Source organism: Ambystoma mexicanum, chromosome 6q, assembly GCF_040938575.1.
Source record: "Ambystoma mexicanum isolate Mex_15411 chromosome 6q, UKY_AmexF1_1, whole genome shotgun sequence".
NCBI lineage: Eukaryota > Metazoa > Chordata > Amphibia > Caudata > Ambystomatidae > Ambystoma > Ambystoma mexicanum.
The window spans coordinates 1337783536-1337802491 of record NC_090937.1 but is presented as its reverse complement, the minus strand read 5'-3'; the positions used below and the strand labels follow the sequence as shown (position 1 = coordinate 1337802491).

Below are 18956 nucleotides of genomic sequence, written 5' to 3'. Positions count from 1 at the left end.
CAACAACAAACTAAGATCTGCCCAGAACAGAATGACAGCATCATCGGAAAATGCCCCAAAAACATAACAAAATCAGGTAACATGAGCGAAAAGGACCAGGTTAGACAGAACCACACATGCAGGATTGCCCACTCCCTCCTTGGAAAGGGACAACCTCCAAACTAAAAAGGTGAACTAAAGACGCCTACTCAGGTTTTACAGACAAACTCCTGGAACAGAGCAGGCGGGACGCCAAAGCTGATAAACTATGGGGCAAGGGAGAAGATTGGAGTCAGAATGAATGATCCAGACATCAGCAGTCCTACACCAGCAAAAGCGAAGGCAGATTCGGGAGGGGGGTTGGGGGGGGGGGGGGGTATTGCGACCCCTAGAGTTTCTAAGGCAGAGAAACATGCCAGTCTGGCACACAAATAGCACCATATGCCACAAAGGGGACCTAGCAGTAGCAGCTTGCACTGAAGGCTACAGCAGAAAATACCCAGCTGAGAAGGACCGTACCATAACATCATATAGAAGGCTTTTTAAAATGAAAAGGATGCAGGCAACGCCAACCAAGTAGTATGACCACTCTCCAGATTATGGCCTCCACCATCCCACAACAGCTGATACCACTAGCACCTCCTTGGAGGAAGCATAGGGACACAAAAAGCAAGGGACTAAACGCCAGTCCACAATCCATCAGCTCTTGCACTCTGCACAAACGTCAATCAAACCTTCCTGTTAGTGCCCCCAGCAGGCTGAAACCAAATACATATGCACAACCAATATGAAAATAACAAGGGTTTATAAAACAAACAGTCAAACAGCAGCGTAAGCCAGTAGCAACAGCAATGATTTCTAGAGTCACAGCTGGGTACCCAAGCTCATAGGAAACAAAAGGGAATTAGGAGCCAGTCAAGAGAACCTGCATGCAGGCACACATGTGAATCCATAAAGTTTCCATATGACAGAAAGGAAAAGCTAGAGTTCAGCAAAACAAACGTGTTGCGTTTTTCTCCAGAGAGTCTGCCATCTTATATTAATGTGGAGGACATTACAGTGTCTTGGTCCAGAAACGGAAAAAGTTGGCTCACCGTAAGGTTGTCATTCGCAGACCTAAGACTACTTGATGGTCGGTACCAGCTTAAAAGAGGCAACATATGCAGATGCCAGGTCATGCTTACATTTGAAAACTCAGAGAATTTTGTAAAACAAATCCTTTAATGGATAGATAGCCATTGGATTGCAGATCGTTATAAAGAGATAGCAGAGGATTTTAAAAGAGAAGGGGCTCGGATGCATTTTGAATCTTTTGTTTCGTGTGCACTTGGCAATCCCACAGAGTCCATTCTGTTAATGAAAGCGTCTGGTTCTTAAGTGAGCCAACCACCAGGGAAGGACATTGTTAGGAATGAAAGCAAGGATACATTTTATTATATGGAGGAAGTAAAATGCTGCACTGGAAAGGACATTTATCCGAGCAGCAAGGGAGAGGTCCAAATCCCAGATGATCTCCTCTATATCCACATATACATTAGTCCTAAATGGATTGGGCTTAAAAGGAGGATCAGTCTTGGCCGGGTTCAGTTGCAGACCATTCCTGGTTAACTAGAGACATTCCACCAGGGCGGTGTCGGTGACTGTCCTGGCCATGTGGGTTACCAGAACAATTTTCAAGAGCCTCATTATGGTTGAAGCTATAAAAAACAAAAAAAAGGCTCCATTGCAGCCTACTGCAATCTTGAGCCACTGCCTATAAAAAGGCACCATTAACAATGATACATACTTTTTACCTAGTGCCTTATTCGGCTCAAATGACTTTCCCCAACAGGGAAAAAAGAGCCACCAGACCTGAATGACCAACCTCCATACAGTGGCTAGATTGCAATATTCCAATCCTTCACCTCAAACAGTACTGCACACTGGTTAGTCAGGCATAAGGAATGTATGAGTGGACATGTTTCAAGCAATTTTGTATTCAAATAAAAAGTACACCTTCTCTAGGCCCCAATACAGTGAATAGTCCCTTACGCAACAAATTGGCGCTTGTCAGGACATCAGCCAAATAAATACCGTCCTCTGTCTAAATATCCACTAACCTACCAACTATCCTACTTCTAGACAAAGGAATAAGAGTATTCAACAGTGTTACCCCCCCCTTAGTTCATTTAAGTGATGGCTGCTTTACTGACCCTCCCGCAAAAGAGCACCATTTTCTAGCAATATCTTGGCTTCTTGAAAAAGGTTGCAAAGCAACGCAATGTCTCAGCTTGATCTACTAGTAGAAATAATTTCCTCGTCAGATAGCCTGTTTCGTGTGCACTTTATCCCTTCTCCTGGGACGTAGTCTAGCAAGATGGACGGTTAGTTCCCTGTGCAGCAAAAACACATGTTGCTGCTGGATTACCATCTTCTCTAGCACCTTCAAGGCTTTAGGCATGCTAGATCTTGGTTTCTTGTCAATTTTTTCCACCCCGCTCAGGGGTATTTGCTTTGTTAGTCGCCTCAGGGCCTGCTCAGCCCTCGTTTTTTGGTTGCTTGCTGGTTGTTTCCTTTACCCCACTCTGGGTTCTTAGATGCGTTAGCCTTGTGGGCTTCATTGTCGCCTCGCCGCCCTCCAATCACCCCTTCTAGTCTACTTCATACCTGGTTGACAGCATTGCTGCTTGGGGATGGACACGTCGGCAATGGCTACTGCGTGTCGGCATACTTGCCTTTCCTTCGTTCCTCATGGACGGTTGGTCCGAGGTACTCCCTTCATGGCTGGGCTCCGTTGCTGATGGAGGGAGATGGGCGTATCTTTGTTTGGTACCTTCTTGTTCTCTCACGGTTCACGATTTTTCAGGAGCCTCATTTTCTCTGCCCAACACACTAGCTGCATGGCCGTCTACTTCCTGGTGATGTGAGCAGTCTGATCGATTATTTGGCGGATTCTCCCCTCATTGCATTCTGGTTCTCCTTGTTTGAGTCGCTACCTGGAATAGTTCCATGTGGCATGGAGCACCAGACATGTTCAAGCCAGAAACTAAGCCATCCACATCAAAGGGCTCCTATACCTGTTCAACTCTCATATAGGCAAACATCAGGGGAGGTTTTGACTTGAAGGGAGGAAGGAGAGTATTTCTACTTGGGCATTCTTTGCCACCAAATGGGGGGGGTGGTGGGGGGAGTCAACCCGAAATGGGTATTGCGTAGTGGGAGCATCACCCTAGTCCCAAAGGGGGTTGCTCCTCCTTGGGGAGAAAGGACACATTCATTGGATTCTTCATGAGAAGTTCAGTTTCTTCTTTTCACAACTTCCCAGTTGTGCAACCATGTAGATTACAGATTTTTCTTCTGCCATCAACTAATATTCCTTTCCACAATTCTTACTCCAATCCCCAGCAAAACCTTTTCAGCATGCCCTAAGAAATTATCTTTGTATTAAACCCTCTACCTTGCATGCCTTTTCACAACTCGGCCTGTTACGTGAATGCCATTGTGTGCTGGTTTTGCCAATTCATCATTATGTTGACCTGCACACACCTGGGCACAATTATACCTACTTCAGTACACTGCTTTAGTTCAACTGCAAAGTCACTTTTTTCAAAATAGTTTTATGTTTTAGACTTGACAAACATCAGGCATTCTAATAAACAGGATTCTTACCTGGCCATCTGCACTAGCCGTTGCAAAACGGTTTCCATCGGGGGAAAACCGTACACAGTTCACAAAACGACTGTGGTCCTGTAAAAAAAAGAAGACACTTAAATATGGCTTTAAAACAATTATTTGATCAAACATTTAAACATATCGCAGTTTTCAAGAGATTCGATATGGACAGTATTGAGGGTAGGTGCGGCATCAAGAAATGGGCACAGCTGCTCCATGTAGGTCGTTTTATGACAAACAGTCCGTAAATGGTGTACATTAGATGCACGCAAGGCGCACCTGTTAAATGCTGACGATTGCTGGCACCATAAGGCCGTCAACTCCCTCATCACATTGTTGCATTTTTACTCTTATGCTGTCAAAGAGCGATGAATAACCATTCAGGAGACAAGAGTTTCAGTTCCCGTCTGACTTGCTGTACCTTGGTAATCCGCAGCTATTATTTTGACTTAATTTAAGCACCCTGTGGGCATCTGACTGTTTTTACCCAGTTATAAAGTAAGGGAGGCCCCCCCAAGCACCATGTTGAAATGGCCCTCGTCACATTTATCCGACCCTGGGTGAGTTGAACGAAGTAGAGCTGTAAAATGCAAAGGAAATGTGGACGAGTTACTTGGAGGCTTGAGTTTCATTTGCCTCATTGGTGCATCATTTGAAATGGTTAGCACAACAGACTATTGCAATGTAGTGTCCCTCATGCTGCAGTGTTTGGCAATTGTACTGTATGTAGATTGTGCTCCAAATACCGAGAATAAATATATACATTGATGGGCATGCAGCAGGGTTTGCAGTGAAAGCAGAGTTGGAGAAAAGTGTGGGCAGTGTAGTCCCGATTTAGGCAAGACTACTATAGCCATAGACAAAGGGAAGGGACATTATCATCATAAGATAATGACACCACCACCGCACGGGGCCAGAAGTCTGGGCATGGGGAAGGGTCATTATCCCAATAATAAGTACCCCTCCCGAGGTCCATAAGGCTATTAGCAGATACGGATAATAGCAATATAAGTTTGAGTTTTAATAGTGAGTAAACCAAGTGAGCTAGCAAATTAAATGGGTTTATTTTGTATTATTTAAATAAAGTTACCTTTATAAGTTAAGCATTTAAATAAATGCAAGTTTGGTTATACTTGAGGTGCTTTAACATGAGCATGCATAAGGAGTCTTGTAAAGATAAACTGTTTCTCTACAAGTAAAAGCATTTCCCCATGTTTATCTTTCTCTGTGTCAAATAGGACATTGCAGCAACAACAAAAGAAGGTCCCCCCAAAGAGGAAGTGTTCCTTTAAAAAAATGTATCTTTCCTGGAAATTACATTGTTTACCAGTTAACTTTTGAATATAAAATTCAGTGATTACCAGTAGTTATTGACTGCACTCTGAACATTCTGGCTAGCTGACGGGAGGACAAGCAGTGGCAAGTCTGTGGCCGATAATGGAGCAAAATAGTTAGATTGTAGGAGCGCACAACAGACTGCATTAAGTGCACAACATTCTTAAACCCAGTTACCACCTACTTGCAGCATTCTCCATTCTAACAGTCACACGAGGTGGACTTGCTTTTAGCTTTAAGATCCTCCATCGCTTGTATTATTTTACCATTGACCTTGTGACACGGCCGTCCATCTCTACTTCTAGGACACTGCATGTGTTGATTGTTTATTGCCCTCGTTCGGCTGACTGTTTTTTGCAGTTTTTGTGGAGCTGGCGGGTGACCTACAGGCTTGTGTCTATAATCTGGCTATACTTGGTGATTTTAACCTGAGACTTGATGCCTCTTCTGAACCTCAGACTGCTCGCTTTATTTCAGACATGTGATTTAGATTAGATTTACCCCAATTGACCACTGACCCAACGCCATTGCTCAGGCAACACGTTTGATAACATTTTTCGGCCTGCTATGCGCCCGATATGCTTGGGACTACTTTTCCCGTTTTACATGTCCTCTGGACCGATCATTTTATTATTCCCTTCTCCTTTGGGGCACATCCCCCTTTCGATACCCTTTCCCATTCCTTGTGCTTCGACATACATGGCACACTGTTGATACTGGTAATATTTCTCCCAATATTACCGATCAGTGTATCTCATCAGGACTGCTCTGTCACAGGATTTGACAGCTACAGCTGACCTCTTCGCTCCACTTAAACCCTCCATAGCACTGGTTCACTCCCCATTTGGATGAGCATTGGCTATGTCGTAAACAAGCTGAAGGAAAGTGGTATATTGTCCGCATGCTAGACCTCTGCGGGTGGCAACTTCCATTCACCATAAATCTATTTTTGAGGCCAAGAGTTCCTATTATACTAACCACGTGGAATCAGCTTTGAATCAACCAAAGGAACAATTTAGCCTTGTATGGTCCCTTTTGGCCACCCATGTTTAGTCTAGCCCTGTTGCCCTTTCGCAGGCTCTTTGCGATTCACTTTCATCATACTAAAATCGATAAAATGTCTGATATTAGCGAGAACATTTTGGCCTCTGGCATCAGGACTATTGGCACTGATGCTTCCTCCCCAGTTGCCGACCAGCCGCACTCTGTCTTAGTTTACTAGTTTGATTCAGATGATATTTTGGCTGCTTCTAATAGATTGGAAACTGCTTCCCCGTTGGATCAGATTCCGTACTTCATCTTGAAAGCAATTATGCCGAACATGGTCTCTTGTTGCTTAGTCAGTTAATCTCTCATTGGCTACGAGTTTGAGGCCCCGCCCTTGTCTAAAACAAGCACTGTTGATTCAGCTTTTAAAAAAAAAAAAAAAAATAAACCTTCATTGGATCCTTTTCTCCCTGCTAATTTCCATCCCATCTCTTCTCCCTTTTCTAATGACACTCCTCAAATTTTTGTCTACTCTTGGCACTTTCCTGGAGGAGTCTTCTTTCTTTGATTCTTTCCAATCGGGTTTTCACCCAGAACGTGGAACAGAGGCAGTGCTCATCTCAGTGATAGATGATCTTGCACAACTTTATGATCATGGTGGGGGCTGGGGGGTACGGATTTTACTTGATTTGTCAGCTGCCTTTGACACCATCGACCATTCCATCCTGCTTGATCGACTGGCCGAGGCAGATATTTCTGGCTCTGTGCTTTCCTCGTTCTTATCCAATCAGGTGCAATCTCATTCACCTTTTCGATTGGCCCCAATCTTTCTGACTTGTGGGGTCCTGCAGGGGTCCGCTGTTGCCAATTTTTTTTCAGCCTTTGCCTAAACACATCCAATCCCATAGTTTTTGGTTTTCTTATGCAGAGGACACGCAGATTCAGGTTCATCTGGAATTTACACAATCCGGCCATACCTCTCGGTTGAGGCTTTGTTTGGAATCAGTCGGAAGCTGGACGAGTAATAACTGGCTTATACTGAAAGGGGATAAAACTGATTTTTCAGTCGTTGGCCCTCCATCGTCTTTTTGGCCACCTTTTCCGTTTCCTGTCCCTATAGTCAAAGGCCTGGGCTGCAAGATCTCATCCCCCCCTTGTCTGCCGAACGCCAAGATGGTGCTGTCGACCAATCTGGTCTTTTTAAAGCCCATCTAAGAGCTTGAAGCACAGGAAAGCAGAACGTCAATGGAGGGGGGCTCCTACTGTCCGGTGGGCAAGAATCTTCTGCACCAACATACAGCCATCTTGCAGCGATCTGCAGGCGTAATGCACTTATTTCACAACTAGTTTTGAAACTGCAATTAATCAGCCTAGGCCTCTGTTCGATTTACTCTTTGTCCACTCATTCGTCTGTGCAAGAAGGGGGTGGGGAGTGCGTGATGGAGATTACCCCTTCAGAAAGTCTTTGCAACTCACTATCAGAATTCTTTATCAAAAGAAAATAACCAATATTAAAAGGACTGATTGCCTCCTCCAGCCTGAAGCTGAATCCCTTGACTGTATTTAGTACACTATAGTTTTACCTGCTATAGATTGGCCATTTCACAGTACAGCAAAGTGTTGCTATTTTGGCTACCTTGGTTTTCTTTTTGTGGAATATTTTAAATTGTTGGTGGTGTATCATTAGATGGAGGCTCCCTTTATATTTTTTCAGAATTTTAAATGGCATTTTTTCACGCTGTTTTTAATATTGCCCTGCTGCACAATTGGTACATTTTTAATGTATAAGTTAACCATTATTTGGTGACCACCTTGAAATACAGTTGATTTAATACCATTCTATGAGTTGTATTGTATAACTAGTTGAAATATATAATCTGGGGACATATTTTTCTCCTTTATATTGTACTAATTTGAGATTTAATATTGTAGATAACCCCTGAAGAAGGGAGAGTTTTGAACTTGGAACTCTGGAATTAAAAGGATTATCTTTTTCAAAATGATGATTTATTAATGAACATGCATCTATAAACTAGTATGAAAGCCTGTGCACACGGGCCAAAGCACGCAAGGAAAAACTTGTTCAGAGCAGAAACAGTAGGTTTTCATTCACACAGTAGGACTACTACATATTTCCTAATGCAACAGCTCCCTCCAGCTGTAAACACGGGCGAAGCGGGCAGTCTACTGCGCATGACTGCATCAGACAAACATACATCTGTTCTTTTATTATACAGGATGGTTATTTGACTGAGACAGATTCATATAAAGTTAAACTTCACATATATAGAATTCTTCCTGAAATATTGTCCGTCTTTCACAAGATAAGGCGTGCAGGGGGCGGGAGTCTCCATTCTATTGGAGACCAATTTGATTTATTATTAACCCCACTAATTCAGCAGGGATTGTCCTATTAAAATAAAGGCTGACAAGAAGGCTTAAATAACAGGGGATAGCAGTCTCTTACAAACCATAACCTAATCCACATTAGAAATGCATAATCAACGTGTGGAAAGGGGGCGGGGCTTCTAAGCCCTATGAAGCCTCCCCATCACAACAGGTCATGCGGTTTGTCTTCCTTAAACCCCATCATTGGTGCATGCACCGCTGACTTCACGCCTCACACCCAAAGTCACTACTTCGAACCCAGATGCCGGATCTGAACATTTTAGGAGACCTCCACATGGACTACAGACCACTTCACAACTGCGGCTGGTAATCCCCAATGTGAATCTACACCTACATATACATCGACCTATGGGGTAAGCCTGTAAACAAATGCTACTGCCTGAAACTATCCCTTGCCACAAATACAGGGTCTCATTGTTTCAGAGTAGTCATACCACGGCCCACAATTTATTGGGCTAATCCTATCGGTGCTCAATTCACCCCTCTCTTACCAGTCACTTCATCGCAGAGCCTGCATCACGCTGCAGATATTCCAATTGACTATCACTCATTATTCACTGTTACCGATTCCACAACTGGCCCTGAGACTACCTCCACTCGTTGCCTGGATTAACATTTGTTTGCCTGTCACAAGTTGATCTCTCGCCGAAATATAGTATGAGCGATACCCTGCCCACTCTTACTGTCTACCTACATTGGTAACCCTTAGACTACAATTCAAATAGGACCCAGATTAACTCTCGGTCGCACACTACCTTTGTGGCCAAGACTCTCCATTTCTAGGACTGATCGGTATACCAAGCAGTATATTTTTCATTCAACTGTTCAATACGTACTATGATCATCATCATTAATGCTCAGAGATTTATATTTTCTAGATTGTAATAGGTTAGAATCTGATCCTGACAATACTATTCATTAGTTATTGCTGAGCCTTATTAGCCTGTACCATGCATCTTGCCAATGTTGTATATCAGACGTAGCTGGTCAGAGAACCTTTATCAGCTACATCCTCCACTAATTTAAACACATGTTATGGTTGTTCACTTCTCACCTTTTGCTGGTAACAATGCTATTGAGTTTCCATAGCATTAAACTGTACCACTTGCTTGTTGTGTCTGTATTTGCCCATATAATATTTTGACCTCCAACTACAGAATTCCAATTCCATATCATGCATGCAACTATACGTGTACTACAGTTTACGGAGATCTGCTGTGTCAGACCACCTAACATACTGTGATCGCATAAGAGTAGCTACCCATTACCTTACATCTCTGCTGTGCTTGATCCCACAGCCCATCTATGACTTATGCTCATTATCCCTGTTCCAAGTCATGTACTTCCTCACTAACACCATCCTTTGTATACCGTTGTTGTTAGCTCATGCCTCGCATCAACACTACTGCCACACACGAATGATACAATGGCTAGCCTCCAGTTTCACAGTACATTAGTGATCGCTAACAGCACCACGGTCATGTCTCACAAACCTTGTTTCTCCCTTACTATGGCCACCGCACTACCACAGTCGACTCGCATAACACTGACTAAATTCCTGCCAAACCTCCAACTAGTCACCACCAATTCCACTCCCAATGCCAAATTAAACACCAACCCCACCTGTACACTATCCCCAGCTCAATGGATCCAATTATATGCCACGCGGCCTACACCCAACCAACCATGTTCGACCAACCTTAGAAACCAGAGGCTCGGATCCAGACTCAATACGGCCTTGCACTGCTGTACTAATAGTAACAAACCAAGTATCCCAACCTTACTAAAGAAAAGAATCTCATGAAAATTAAACATTGACCTATCCACCAATAACCTATCTTGTCAGAAAACTGATCCATTCCCCAAACTCGTCGGTCAACGACACACCACCCATCAAAGGCACTTTGATAAATGCCAGATCCATGGTAGCTCACGCCTTAGACATTGCAGACCTCACCATCGTCTCAAACCAACTAGATTTCCTTGCCATAACTGAGACATGGATTCAAGCAGCAGCAGGCCCAACTCTGTCACTAGCTATACCTGAAAACTATACCATACTAAGGCTATATAAACTCCAGAGGAGGCAGTATTGCCTTCATTGCTAAAACTAAACTGGGATTAAGGGTCCTCCCACATCTCCCCTTCCTTTCAGGAGCACTCTTGACAGTTAACTTACCACTCACAGCGACTCATACCATAACCATGCACCTCATAAATAGACCACCCGGCCACACTTCAACTTTTGAGGAAGACATCACCTCTCTACTTACTGTAAACACTAAATTATGCTCACAAATCATCCTACTAGGAGACTTCAATCTAGGCCTTCATGACAAGAACGATCACAATGCCTCAGCACTTGCCAATACTATTACTCAATTAGGCTTCACCCATTGTATCAACACGCCAACGCATATCAAAGGAAGAGCCTTAGACTGGTTAGCTGACTTCAATTGCGACATTAAAATTATATCCAATGAACCTTGTGCATGGTCTGACCACCACCTGATCTCCTTCACCTTACAAAACAGTATACAACGTAACCAGTTGATCTTACCGGCTCGCCCGGCACTTACAAGAAACAAGCGGAATAGAACAGTGGATAATTTACTACCTCGACTTCAACCTATTACCAATCTAACTTCTACTAGCTCTGACCCCTTAGCATTAGAACAAGCAATTGATAAAACAGCACTGCTAGAAATGCACAAAGGTAAACCTCAAGCACACTTGAACTCCTGGTTCACCCCTAATCTCAAACTCTAACGTAGCGGAAAAAAGAAGTGCGGAATCCTTATGAACAATAACCGTAAAGCTCTGAATAAGGAAAATCCCTCTAAACTCTCCAACAGGTACAAATCTGAGCTCCTTTGAAACAAAAAGGGACTCCTATAATGAAAAGGATCCACAAAGCAAACTCAAGTACTAGAGAACTCATTTAAGAGAGCTAGAGTCCCCTACCCCACCAATACAAACTTGCACCAAGGACAAATCTTTGTGTACAAATATTCAATCTGTGCTCTTACATTTTTTTTGCTTTTACAAGAGAAAATAGAAACTAAAAAACAAAATCTCTCTGGGGACCTGCCATTGCCGGTGTTGCAGACGATTCCTACAAAACCTTGCAACCACTTTAAGTTCACCAATGTAGCCATCCACGAAATAGTGGACACAATAGCTACCCTCAAACCATCCAGATGCCAGGGCGACACTAGCCTGGCACCTATAATTAAAGTGGAAGCCAAGGAACTAGCGCCATTCATTGCTAGCTTAATAAACTCTTGCTCCGTCCTGTCCAACCTAAAAGATGCTTTGGTCCTCCCCCACTTAAAGAAACCAAACCTTGACCCCAACATCCCAATTAATTACAGACCTATAACTACTGTTCCATTCCTCTTGAAAATTCTAGACAGGGCAGCCTACCTACAGATACAGGCTTACATTGAATCTAACAATCTCTTTGGTCTGCTACAGTCAGGTTTTAGACCAAAACACGACACAGAATCTGCTTTAATAGACCTTTTAAAAAATCAAATGGCCGAGTTAAAGGACAATGGGAAGCTTGTCCTCCTCCTCCTAGATCTCTTGGCCGCATTAGATTTAGTCAATCATAAAGTTCTATGTAATCACCTGACGTCAGCTGCCCACTTCTACCAAAGCTACTGCTTGGATTCAATGCTCCTTGGATAATCGAACAATGATGGTCTTTGCACCAATGGCATCAGCAGAGCCTGCACCAATCACTTGCGGAGTACCAAAAGGGTTGTGCATCTCGCCTAAGATGTACAATATTTTTACTAAGCCCCTATTCGATGACCCTGACAATCTGGGTGCCACCTACACTAACTACGCAGATGACACGCAGATTCTCATCCCCATCAACGGCAACTATAGTATGACAGACTCAACCTTGATTAATAAAATCTACCTTATCATTCAAGCATGGATAGCCACTCACGGCCTGTCTTAACGACGAAGACAGAGCTTACTAGCACAGCCTCAGAAAAAAAGGCTAAATTGTGGCTTTTCTCCTACGATGTACAACTAATGCATGAACTTGTAATTTCTGTAAATTTCAGTATTTCAATCCTGTAAATATTTGTAATGTTAAATCATCTCTTGTATGTATTATTTGTATCTCTGCTTTTTGACGTTCATATGTAACCTTACAATGTGCCTAGATACCTCATGGTTTGGTGCGCTATATAGATAAAACAAACCTGACACGCCCACTGAAGATCAGGTTTTCAGTCAGATCAGTCATAAACTAGGAGGTGGAATATTTAAAAGGTGTGCTTGAAGAGGGTTAGTTGAAGGTTATAGTTGTATGAGGAAAGGAGGTGGAGGACGAGAGACCAGAGGAGGAGACTGCAGAAGTAGTGTGGAGGCTGTTGAGAGATAGGGTCTGGGCAGTGGTTGTGCATGGAAGTGTAGTAGTGGTAGAGTAGAAGTAACACAAGGCACTGGTAGTAGTTGTAAGTGGTGGTAGTGAGAGTAGTAGAGTAAGAGGTAGTTTGTAAAGGTAGCAGTAGTAGCGTGTGGTATTGAGAGGAGAAGCAGTAGTAGAGTAGTAGCAGCAGAGTAGAGGAGCAGCAATAATAGGGAGGCGTAGTGGAGTAGGAGTTGTGGCAAGAGTGACGAGGAGGTGGAGTAGCAGGAAAGAGGGGGAAGAGTAACATCAGAGGTAGTAGTGTTTAGGTAGAAGTAGTAGCGAGGAGGAATTGAGTAGAGAAATACATTTTCGAGGTAAGAATACATCATTTGGGAGACCAGTGCAGCCTTTGTTGGATGATCAAACACATAGGTGTCACTGTGGCATAATACCAACCCTAGTACGACGTCTGGTTTGGAGACGGAGAAGGAGGGTCAGAGAGGGGGCGGGGGTACAGTCCTAGCACCAAAATTCCACAAAGACCATGGTTTTCTAGAAGTCTCGTAGTTCTGAAGCCATCTGTAATAACATACAATAAAAACGTTGATGCAGCAGGCGGTGCCCGAGTAGTCCACCAAGGAAACTCAAATTCACTTTCAGTTTTGACCCAAGTATTAAAATGCCCGTCACAATACTTGACCAGATTTTAAACTGATAAGCCTCATCTCCACACAGACCAGCATTGGTGCATTTACAGCACCTGCCCGGGACCAGAAATTGCTTAGAAGCTGCATTTTATTTAGATTTTTCTTCACAGGGCTTTGTGATTCAAAGAAAGTTGCCTTGCTTGACATTATACAATCATGGTGCATTTCTCTTTTTCCCTGTTCACTGTCAATTCTGAATGCATACTCATTAAAAAGGTGTAAAATGATCGATTGAAATGGTGGATTCAAATTATTATTTTTAACAAAAAAACCTCTTTGGTGATCAATTGTTTTAGACCATCAATGTCTGGTCAATGCCGTCCGTTTGTGCATTTCTTAACGTGTATCACTACTGTGGTTTTAATTGTTTCTATAGAACAATAGATCTTGCCATTTCAGAGTATTTAGGATTTGCTGGACAGAATGTAGAGGGTTTTCATTAATTGCCTTTATTTTATTTAAACAGTCTGTCATTATTGATATATTAGTAAGAATGAAATATATGTGGGGATGGGGTTTTCTGGATTTAAAATTGTATATATGGTTAGTTTGTGTTCATTTAGGAGAGTAGCTGGGGCATTGGGAAGTTTGGAATGTTTTATTCAACCTGTTACTTTAAACTGCGGTTGGTTAACTGCTTCTGTTTCAGAGGGGGTGGGGTTGGGTTTTTCTTTGTGGGTCTATTTGTATTTCTAAGTTTGGTACAATTGATTGAGATATTCTCTGTATACGATTGGAGATGGGTACAGTTGAAAGGATGACTGAGGACTTACAAATGGTAACATGGAATGTAAATGGATTGAATAATCCAAGTAAAAGGATGAAGATTATGGATTTTTTTTTTTTTTAACACGAGCTGAAAGGTGATGTGCGTTTTATACAGGAAACACCTTGAAAAAAAATCATGTTGAGAAATTGAGGAGGAGTTGGGTGGAGAAAATCTATGGTTCATCTTTCAATTCACAATCCAGAGTAGCTATCCCAATTAGGAAGAACTCTCCTATTAGAGTACTTAAAGACATTTCAGATAAAGAAGGGCGGATAATTGCCCTATTAGTGGATATTCAGGGTCAGGTGGTAAGTAAAGTTTGCAATATTTATGCACCATCAGTGGATGATGGGTCCTTCTTCAGAAAAGTTGCAGATATTACAAAGATTTAGGATCTAGGGATATCATACTAGTTGGTGATTTTAATATTGTGCTTGACAGAAATATGGACAGAAGTAAATTGACAACTAGTAGACATAACGATAGACAATACTCGGCGATGACTGATCTACTTTTTGAACATAACTTGAAAGATTGTTGGAGACTAGAACACCCATCTGATAGGGAATATAACTTCTTTTCTGATGCACACTCGGTTTATTCAAGACTCAATATGTTTTTAACAGCTGGGAAAATGACGGAGAATTATAGAACAAGCGAAATAGGGAACATTCTTTTGACAGACTATGCTCATGTACTTGTGTGCTTGCACTTGAGATTTGTGCTGCACAAGCAACATTTCTGGAAAATGAGTACCTCTAGTCTACAAAATGATGAAATAATTGAGAGATTAGTGACAGAAATAGAGTATTTTGTGTCTGAAAATCCCCTAGGAGATTTGAGTCTGGGTATTGTGTGGAAGGCCTTTAAATGTACCATACACGGTCACCTGAGTAGTGTGTCTAGTGGACAGAGAAAGCAATGCAACAATATAGAAGCTGAGCTGGGGGTGAAGGTCAGTGAATTATCTAAAAAGGTTATGGCTAATCGAACAGATGTGGACTCAAGGTCAGAGATGCTGAAGGCAAAGAAAGATTTGAAAAAGCTGATAGATGAACGTACTGAACGGAATTTGTTTGATCAAACATGTGCATATTTTGAGAAGGGAGAAAAATGTGACATATTTAAGCAATATGACCCGAGTGGCGGGGGCATTACCGACTCAGGTAATGCCCCGGGGCCCATCGTTATAGGCCCGAGCAAAGCTTTTCTCTTTCCAAGGCGGCCTTCGTAAATAAATAAAAAAAAAGAAGTACCTTCGTCCCTGCCAGGGGGCGATGGAAGCCTCCAGCTGTGTGTAAGCGTGGAGTCTCCACACTGCTGGAGGCTGCCATCATCCCCCACCAGGGACGCAGGAGCAAGAAGGTAAGTGGGGTGGGGTAGGGAGGAGGGAGGGAAGGGAAAAAAAAAAATTGAATAAAAAAAAAAAAAACCTTACCCGAGTCCCCAGCAGGGGGGCGGAGACAGCCTCTCAGCTGTGGGGAGGCTCCGAGCGGGGATGGCCCCGCTTCGAGCCTCCTCATTGGCTGAGGGGCTGCCACGCCCCCCCCGCCAAGGAAAAGGCAGTTGGAGTCCCGGCCAAGAATCGAAGGATTCTCGGCCGGGTAAGGACCTCAGAATGCGTGTTGCATTCTGCTTGACTCTCGCCGGGTACTAAAGCTGGCTTATAGACTTCGAAAGAGGGAGGCTGAGAGATCTATACCTTCTATTTGGGACACAAATAATAAGATATCATACCATCCGAAAGAGATCAACAACATCTTCAGGGATTTTTATGTGGATTTGTATCAAAACGAATTAGGTGTGACGGGTACAGAGAATAATTTTTTGAGGGGATCAACTCTGTCAAAGATTACCAAGAGTGATTCACTACTTTTAGAAGACATTACGGTTGATGAAATTAAAAGGGCTATTGCTAAACTGAACTCTGGGAAATCCCCGGGCCCTAATGGTTTACCCGTGGAATTGTATTGGTTATTACCTAATTCTGCCCTGCACTTGTTGAAGGATATGTATACGGTATCATTGGCGAAAGGTTTATTACCGGATACAACTAGACATGCGATGATATCTGTCTTTCCAAAAAAGGGGAAGGATGATACCCTGCCCGCATGTAGGCCAATAAGTCTTATTAATACAGACAATAAGATCCTAGCTAAGGTTTTGGCATTAAGGCTGGAGAATTTCCTACCATCATTAATACATAGAAATCAATCGGGTTTTGTGAAAGGGAGGAAAACCTCGAGTAGCATCAGGAGTTTATTGCATACAATTTCCCGGGCGAGCGAACAGGATGATGTTGCTGTGCTATCCCTAGATGCCGAGAAGGCTTTTGACAGAGTCAATTGGAATTTTCTATTCTCTGTGCTAGATGGGATGGGATTTAAGGAAACATTTGTGTCATGGATAAGATTACTTTATAGTGAACCAACAGCTGAGGTAAATACTAACGGAATACGATCAGAAAAATTCTTGCTTATAAGAGGTATTAGGCAGGGGTGCCCTTTCTCACCTTTGTTTGCTTTTGCCTTGGAACCGTTAGCGGCGGCCATCAGGGAAGAATGCAGAATAATGGGTTTGTCATGCTGGGGACTAGTGCAATAATTGTGGTTCTATGCTGCCGATATGCTTTTGGTCCTCAGGGACTTGCAACATCGATACCAGCACTTATGGACATCTTGACAGATTTTCACTCGTGTTCTGGTTATAAAAAAAAATTGGACTAAATCTGAGGGACTGCCGCTAGTGCATTTTTGTGATAAAAAATGCAAAACATATTTAGGATTCAGATGGTGTGCAGACAGAATGCTATATTTAGGTGTTTGGTTAACACCCAGAATCAAAGACATGATGCATGAAAACATGAAGGTAGTTTGTTGTAACTTAAGGGATGATCTGGAAAGATGGAATCTGTTGAGACTGTCACTTTGGGGCAAGGTGAACGCTTTGAAAATGGTTTCCGCCCCAAAGGTTAACTATGTACTAAGTATGATTCCTTCGACTATAACTTCAATTTATTGGAATGAAATGGATGGATTACTTCAGGCTTTCTTGTTGGATAAGAAACCACCAAGGTTAAAGCTATGGAAGTTGCAATTACCTCTAGTAAAAGTTGGATTAGGGGTACCTAACTTCCGAGCCTACCATCTGGCATATATGTCCAATTATTTTGTTCCATTTTTGGAAGATTCAAATGTCGATTGGATATTGGCAGGCAGAGACTAGTTATAATGGTCCTTTTACGCCAAGAGCCATTTTGACCACAAATTCAAAATGAAGTTGTGGTAGAGACCCACTGATTGCGAGTTTGAGAAGCTCGTGGAAGAGACTGTGTGACTTGATTGGAGTAGATGCGTTAAAGGATCAAGGTGTGTCAATATGGATGAATCCATCTATTAAAATAAATGGCAGAGTGGTGTTTTGGGCTGATTAGTATTTGGGAGGTATTCAATGGATAGCTGATCTGTTGATGGATGGTCGATGGATGACAACGAGAGAGTTACAACTCAATTTCGTTATTGAGAATTTCAAAGTTTCTGATTACAGAAAGCTCAGGTGTGCAATTGGGGATATTGATTTGGAAAATAGGCTTAACTTGGATTTGTTTACAAAGAAGGCAGTAGGAGCGGAAGGAGGACTAGCCAGCCGTGTTTACAATATGGTTGTGTCTAAATACAAGGGTAATGACTCATTAAGAGGAGAGTGGAGTACAAGGCAGAATCCTGGGCAGTTCCCTTAGGGAGCAGTACACAAGATTAGGACTACAGGTGAGAGCAATAAATCCCCTTTGGTATCAGTCTGTACTACAAAGATTTAGTTGGTAGCTGTGGCTGAGCAGTCAGACTTACCTCAAGAGGGAGATCAGCAGTATTCAGGGTTTATACAATCGGCCTACAAGAATGGTACAAGGAAACACTGACCAAAGCTTTGTATTTAAAATTAGTTATATATTTATTTTACACACTTCTAATAAAACACATGTATCACAGTCATCAAGCAAGTTAAATTAAGTCCAAGGAAAAATATACACACTCCCGAATTAAATGGTAGACCAAGTGAACCAGAGTGAAAACTGAGCAAAACGGCACAGTGACAACTACACACAAGGGATCCTCTAACAATTCCTCACAAGGGAGGGAAAGCACAAGTTATATAGAAATAGGGTCTTACACACCCCAGCAACACTTCCGATCAGTTTGTGAACAAGTTTAAGCAAGGCAGTACATAAGTATAAGCAATACTTAAATGAAAACTGAGCAAAATGGCATTTCACAAGGTTAAAAAATGGGAATGAAAGGGTATTTAAAAGAAATAGGTGCGCCAACACAGTTCTCAGTGAGAATCAATCTAAAGAAGGCAGGTCTAACAAACGTAGCCAGAGTCAGTAGGCCTGTGCCAGAGTCAGTGGTACAGGGCAAGGGCCCAGGAGCAAAATGTTCTTGTAGCTGCAGTCAAGTCTTTGGTTAACAAATTTGAAAAGGTGGATGCAGAAGTTGAAGACAATGTTAAGGGAAAGGGGCGGCCAACCCAACAGGTAGGTAAAGGATTTAACATACCTTTAGTGCTACCGCGAAGGAGGACGGCCTGGTGGAACAATGTACCTTTAAATTAAGAAGTGGCTTCTGTGGTGGCTGTTTTTCCTGGTAGTTCCTGCAGTTCGGTTGATCCAGCAGAGGAAGAAAGGCTCTCGTCGTGGCGGAAGGTTCGAGTTACTGCGCTACCCAGGGATCAAACCAGCCGCTGT

General features: G+C 42.7%; 1 protein-coding gene across 1 annotated transcript in view; it reads right to left on the bottom strand.

The window, feature by feature from the left end:
- WDR1 (WD repeat domain 1) overlaps positions 1-18956 on the bottom strand; it is a 590429-nt gene that overhangs the window by 385816 nt on the left and 185657 nt on the right. The window contains exon 6 of the mRNA XM_069631954.1: positions 3628-3705. Coding sequence (XP_069488055.1) covers positions 3628-3705 — 78 coding nt within the window. The remainder of the gene's footprint in view (positions 1-3627; positions 3706-18956) is intronic.